At 40.1% G+C, this 7,014-nt stretch overlaps 1 protein-coding gene across 1 annotated transcript; it reads right to left on the bottom strand.

The window, feature by feature from the left end:
- Positions 1–1,185: 1,185 nt before the first annotated feature.
- Positions 1,186–6,541, bottom strand: LOC107221211 (pro-resilin). Its single transcript, XM_015660126.2, has 3 exons — positions 6,263–6,541; positions 3,501–3,833; positions 1,186–1,950 (listed from the first exon to the last, which is right to left on the bottom strand). The coding sequence occupies exons 1-3, from the start codon at positions 6,278–6,280 to the stop codon at positions 1,660–1,662; spliced, it is 642 nt and encodes a 213-aa protein (XP_015515612.1). The 5' UTR covers positions 6,281–6,541; the 3' UTR covers positions 1,186–1,659.
- Between the last annotated feature and the right edge of the window lie 473 nt (positions 6,542–7,014).

Genomic DNA, 7,014 nt, shown 5'->3' with positions numbered 1-7,014 from the left:
TTGGTCCAAATGCCCTGCAGGTTTGTTACCAACCATATATTATGGATGATCGCATGAGTTGCGCTTCTTGGAAAGCGTGTTCGAATTTTACTAATTTAACGGTTCAAAACTTTTTGTCGAACGAACTGTAGTTATTTTTCCTTTTTCATTCGATTGCGTTGTGTTGGAGCGGCGGTGGAATTCCGAAAGCACTGAATTCCGAATTATTTTCATGGTGAAACTTGAAGTGAAGAAATCAAACTTTGGAGAAACAACAAAGCTTCGAATGGTCGGAAATGCAAGATTTCTAAAATTCAAGTTGTGATAGAGCAAAGTTCCGAAAAGTAAAGTTACGACGGAATAGAATTCCGAAGAATAAAGTTTCGATGGTGCAATATTCCGAAAATTAATCGACGAGTGGGTATAAAAAATGAGGAAAACCGAAAATCAGAATGACCAGGATGCCGAACGTGAAAATATCGAAAATCCAAAACAAAAAAAGTTCAATGGGGTGAAATTTCACCAAGCCAGAAATTCACAGATCTGAAAATTTTGATTCATTCGGAATTTCGATGTTTCAGATTTTTAAATTTTCTCATTTTCACAGTTTCAGAACTTTGACCTGTCGGAATTTCGCCACTTGGTAACTTTGAGCGTCGAGTTTCGTACCATTGGAAACTTTGATGTTTCGTCAAAGTTCGACGTCTTTACTTCAACTTTCGCCACAAAAAAAAGTCGTAATTGGTGCTTTCGCAACTTTTCAAATTCGGAATTTCAACCCTGTTCCGTTCTATTAATAACGTCTAATTTAGACGCTTAAAAACAGTTGATACACCGATATGCGGTGTTGTATTATTCAACGCCATAGCAAAAATTTCTTTCAGAGTATAGAGAGATTGGAAAAAGTATTATAACAGAAGATAATCGGAGGTTACGTACGTGACGGTCGTTAAAAAATTCAGTTACGAACGAACAGCGGACTGATAATTCTCGCTTTTTCTCCATACGGCTTTAGAATCGAAAACGGTAATGATATTTTGTAGGAAACACGCAATTGGGCCCGGGGGGGAGGTATAATAATTTCGTTTTGAATTGCGTGTAATTCCACACCGTGTGTGCATATGCTACATGTTATATTATACCGTCGGAGTAATATTATAATTGTAGTAATATCCACAGTCACGTCGTAACAGAGACATACGTGTATAATCGTTGTATCAAATTTATTGACCTCTCCACGTGCTTGTATTATACATTTCATTACAGGTTACGTCATATACGGAATTTAGTTTAAAAGAGTTGGAAATTCAACGAAGAAATGAAAAAAAAGAAATTAAATTAAACTAAAAAATGAAAATTTCTTATCTGTCACGCTCGTTGCACCGGTCATTTTGTTGTTAACATGCATAACGTGCAATAATCCTACTTTCGGATCGTTCGATTTCCGCACCGGAAGTAGAAATCAGCGATTTGGTTTTAACCCGTCTCTGAGCAGGATGCCCCGATGATTCCCGAACAGATAAATTAAAAAAAAAAAAAACTTAAAAAATTAAGAGGAAAACCGTTTTATCGTCCAGTAAGACGCGTTTTACAATTTCTAAGGCTTGTCCAGTGGACGACGGCTGCGGCTATTCGTCAGGATCGGTCGGGACATCCTTTGGACGACCTGATTGGGTCCCTCTAGTAGCCGTTGAAGGTACCGCTGGGCCGGGGGACGTCGTACCTCGGAGTTCCTTCGTAGCTGACCTGGGCGTTGAAGCCGTGCTGCCAGTCGGCGGTGTATTGAACAATTTGCAGACGTCCGTCGGGTAGCTGGACGCGATATTCTCCACGCACAACGTCACCGTCGCTTATCGCGTTGTGGGAGTAGTCGTTACCGTAGGAATCGTCTTTTACGGCGTAGTTGAAGTCGAACGGCATTCCTGGCTCGTGATGGTGATGATGGTGGTCACCATGGTCGTGGTGCTCTTGCTGCGAGGTGAAAAAAGGGATCGATCAATTTTTCCTCAAATTGACCAGTCCGAAAGAGTTTGAAACGATTTTAAACTGATTCGAAGCAGCTTCAAGCTATTTCGAAAACATTGCAAGCGATTTCAAACTCATTTCAAGAAGTTTCAAACGGTTCAAAACTGATTTTAGGTCGTTTCAAACGGTTTGATAACCATTAGAAACGGTTTCGAACCAATTCCAACGAGTTTCAAACGACTTCAAACTAACTTTTAAGCAGCTTCAAAGCGTTTCAAAACCATCACAAATGGTTTTAAACTAAGTATAAAGAATTTCAAACTGATTAGGTAATGTCAAGTGATTTGGTAATGGTTAGAAAAGGTTACGACCCAATCCCAAAGAGTTTCAAATGACTTCAAACTGATTTGAAGCAGCTTTGAGCAGTTTCAAAATCATTATAAACTGTTTCGAACCAATCCCAAGGAAATTGGAAGGGAAATTTTTCTTTCAACCTTCCCATTCATCTTCGACATTATGACGATGAGAAATTCATTCGAGAGTTTCTACAAATTCGTTGAGATTCTCGCAATTTTTGAACTGTGTTATGTCGGCCCTTATTCTGTAAATCATATGCATTTACAGAATGTCTTTAAACGATATCGGATGTTTTGTGGATGTTGTTCGCAACAACTCATATTCACCAAATTTTATCGAACGTGTTGGGGTATTTTCAGGTCCTGTATTCATGAATTTTAACACAAATCCTACATTTCTTTAAACGGAATAGGATATTTCAAGAATTTCAATCAAAGAAAAGCACATTTGCGAATTTTTTTTTCAGAATAAGGAATATAAAAATATTTTTCGGGGTTTTATTCAGAGCCAAGCATGATTCTTGAATAACAATTCAGGATTTGGAATGTTTCCCGAAACAATTTCACGAATAAGGGTATTTCTCGAGGCTTATTTTGTATCCAAGGATACTCCTCCGAAATCATCCCACGAATTGAGCTACTCCTCGGTACTTGTTTCACGACGAAAGGTATTTCACAAAATTCAATCAAAGATCCAACTGTTTTCAACCTCGACGGAATTTCAAAAATCGTTTCATCCATTCGCCTGTCCCGTTACAGAAACCGGTAAACAATAATTCTGTAAAATCCACGATTTCGACAGGCATTAAAAAAACCTCTAGAATCGCGATTACAAAACGTAAACATACAAAACGATCACGATCATGATCGTAATCACGACGTCGCAATAATCGAGTATCCTCGGTTCACGACAGTCTTTAAAACCTTTGTCGCTAGAACAATAAACTCTACAACGAAACGTAAAAAAACCGATTAAACCAGCACGAAGCAGTACCAAAACAGACGAAATCGAGACAAAAGGATGATCAGCGTTCCTCGAGGTTAAGAAATCCGGCAATTATACCACAAGCAAAGGAATCTCCAGCACCGTTAAATGCTTACGAAATTCAATCATGGCAATTAAACCGTCCTCTTCACAGAATCCACGCTTCATTCTCTCTCTCTCTCTCTCTCTCTATTTCTCTCTATTCCTAGACTCACATTCGGCGTCAATGTGTTTCCATTGTTCCCCGTGGGCTGTCCATTATAGTCCGGCAGTCCCGGCGTGGGCCTGACCGGGTTCACCGGGAACGGAGTGGGCCTGGGCCCAGGCGGGAAACTCGGGATGCTGGGCCTGGTTGGGGTCACCGACGGAAAGCTCGTGGTTGGTCGAGTGGTGACCGGAAATGAGGGGGTGGGTCTTGACACAGTCGGAAACTGGGGCGACGGCTTGTTGTAGTTGTAGCCCTTGGTTGGATCGGGGGGCAGATATCTGTTACTTCCTGGGGGCAGGTCACCGGCGACCAGAGTTGCCGCGAAGCCGAGCAGAGCGATCTTCAACAGGAACGATGAAAAGGTGGTGAAAAAACGGGAGAGAGAAATTAAGAAAATTGTGAAATTGAGCTGGAAGAAGAGGAGGGGAAAAAAAAAAAAACGGAGAGGAGAGAAATTTCTACGACTGTTGTGAATAATTCCCTTACTTTTCTTACTTCTTTCATCAATTTTTACCTACAGGCGCATAGAGCTTTTTTTTTCATCAATTCTTTTGTTTAATTTCTCTTGTACGTTATACGATTAAATTTTAATTAATTTGACTTTGTTTCTCCTGTATATATCCTGTTTAAATATACGTATGCGTAACGCGAGCTCCGAAAAACTTCTTTGTTATTTTTCACCTTGGTATCAAGACGCCGCGGGTAACCGCAGGCTGTTTGTTATATGATATATTTTTATCTCCCACGCGTTGCAACGAACTTCAGTTGAAATAAATTAAGTTTGCTGAGATCGTGTGAGATTCTAGAGTTTGTAGATAAAGAATAAAACTACGGAATGAATTTTTTTGTTTTTTTTTTTAAATATGAAAATCAAGTTTTTTGTTTCTACAAATTTTTCTTCTCAAACTCATCTCCTTTCTCTCATTGTTTATTTACTGTTTCCTTTCCAGAGCTTATTCGTCACACGAAACAGTGAAATTAATTTGAGAATGTGTCGCGTGACGGACTGTGTAAGTTTATACGTCATCGCCTGAAATTTTTTTAAGGTCATTTTTATTTATTTTTTTTCTTACTATTCCAGCACGAGCAACTAGGTAGGCATCTAAATATAATGAATCGATACGTTGGATGTAGCAGGAATATTATACACTTTATCGTGCGGTTAATGATCTCATTGTATGATATTTATAGGAAAGGTTGCTGCGACACGATAATGTATAGTATTTTCAATCGTGTATTAAACATACACTCTTCGATATTTAATAAAGTTATAACTTGTCATTTTTCCTAGCGAGCTGTATTATCAGTCTTGTAATGTCTGTGAGAAAGTATTAACGTATTCATTTATACATAATTCGTCCTTATCAAACTTTTGCGTATCCACTTTTCTCTAGAGACAGAATAAATTCTACTTCCTCACCCGTTTCTAACTTTTCCGTAAACTTTGACACATCGCGACTTTGTTCTTCAGGCATATTTTACACCAATTCTTGTACTTCTTTTTGCGCAACGTTGTACAGGATTGCTTAATACCGAAAGAAAACGAACACGTTAGTTTCAGACCGACTGTTACGACTGCTTCGTTTTTCCTCCGCAACACGGTTGCACGAATGATGGATTGATCCGGGTATTTTACACATTTCACGAATAGAAAAGGATGGCACGCTTTCGCGTGAGTTAAATAATCGAAAGCGAAACTGACCCACGCGGTCGAAATAACGCTATACTTAGCGATGGTCGAGAAGACGCGGCGTAATTGCTTCGTAGCCGTGAGGTAGGCATAAAACGATCCAGTCGATCAATTAGGCCGCCCCTAATTATCCCGAGAATATACACGTTTAATTTTTAAAGGATCCTTGAAAGTCCGTTTAACACCACGTGCGAGCATCGCGGGACCGCAGTTTTGAATTTATTTTAATTGAGGGATAAGGAAGATATCGCAAGGAATTAAAATATCGCTAATTGGCTAATTAGCTAATTAGCTAATTATTACACGTGTGGAAATACAAGTATTCACCCTTCTTCCACCTGAATAATGGAAAATGATCAAACGGCCGCGAAATCATTACACCATTGATTAAGAATTCCTTCGGGTGGTGAACTAATTTTCGAATCATTGAAATTATCACATTTCATAGCCCCTCACGTTCGATCACAGATACGATACACACGTATTGATTACAGTCTAATTTTCTGCCAATTAATATATCTGTCAATATCACCGACGGATATTGCAGAGAATTCATCAAAACGATGCTGAATATATTTTGCTCATTTGTTCACCCAACGCGAATGAATTTAATTTTAATGTGTAAATCCGTCGGATCATTTATTCGGCATGAATGAGAATTTTTAATTCAAATTCATCGACGGTGGAATATTCATAACGGTAATTGTTAAATCCAGAGTTCAAGGAATAAGAAACGTATTATTTCGCAAAAAAACTTATACATCCTTAATTGCATGTAAAAATGACAAAACGATCGATACTCGTTCCACTCTTTTTTTTTTTTTTTTTTTTTGGGTTAACCTTGCGCAAAAGACCGATCCGGAAATAACGTTTAAATCGGTGAAATAAGATATTCGCGGACGGTACGAAGTCTCGTTGGGAATATGAAACGAGGAGCATGTGCAGTGAGATTTGCACAATCGGGGGTAACGAAGGCATGGGGGGTGGTGGAGGGTGGGGGGTGATTTCGACGGGGTGATATTCGCGGTTCTGTGGTGGTGAAAATCGAATCGCAGGATGCTGCGTCGTGACTGACATACCTGTACGAGGTTGATCATGGCGAAGGATTTCCGGTGGGAAAGGGTGATCGTTTTTTTTTGTTTTTTTTTTTCAAATTTCCCTGATACTGGTGCTCCTTCCGGTATGCGCACGGTTTCCGGGTCACTTGGACGATCGTCGTCTGGCACAGAAATTGAGAAGTATACCCGCGACTAACCGAAATAAATGAAAAAAAATAAACCGAGAATCTTTGCCAACCGATTGTTTTCTGGATTCACTTTGTTGCTCGGCCACCAGCTGAGTGAGGAGTGACTGCTCACAACACCGACTCTCCTTGTTTATATAGCCTGGGCCACCATCCGAGGATCCTTTGCCTCGCTCACAAGGAAGAGCGCTTACCTTACACCATTTTACGGAGGGAGTTGCAGGCAAGGGACAGCTAGAAGGGGGGCCCCTCGGCTAAATCCAACCACGACTCGCCTCAGCCTCCCTTTGAGGGGGCCCGGGGAACCCCAAGGTCCTTCTCATCGCGCCGCTCGAACGTTGCTCGAGCGAAAATACACGCTTGCGAATTGCCTGTGAGAGATAATTTCTCCCAGATGAAACCCGGTGGCTGTAATCTTTCGTCCGAGGAATTCTAGGGGGATCAAATGTCGCCATGTCCTCAGTTTTTGATCAAAATATATTATTTTTTCGGAAGGTTTGCGTTGAACGATAATCCGTGCATGTTTTATCGATAATTTTCACTCGCGAATTCATCAGTGATTGAGGATTCTAAATAATTCAAACGAGT

Source organism: Neodiprion lecontei, chromosome 7, assembly GCF_021901455.1.
Source record: "Neodiprion lecontei isolate iyNeoLeco1 chromosome 7, iyNeoLeco1.1, whole genome shotgun sequence".
Taxonomy (NCBI): Eukaryota; Metazoa; Arthropoda; class Insecta; order Hymenoptera; family Diprionidae; genus Neodiprion; species Neodiprion lecontei.
The sequence above is the reverse complement of the archived record's forward strand: the minus strand, read 5'-3'. Positions and strand labels throughout refer to the sequence as shown.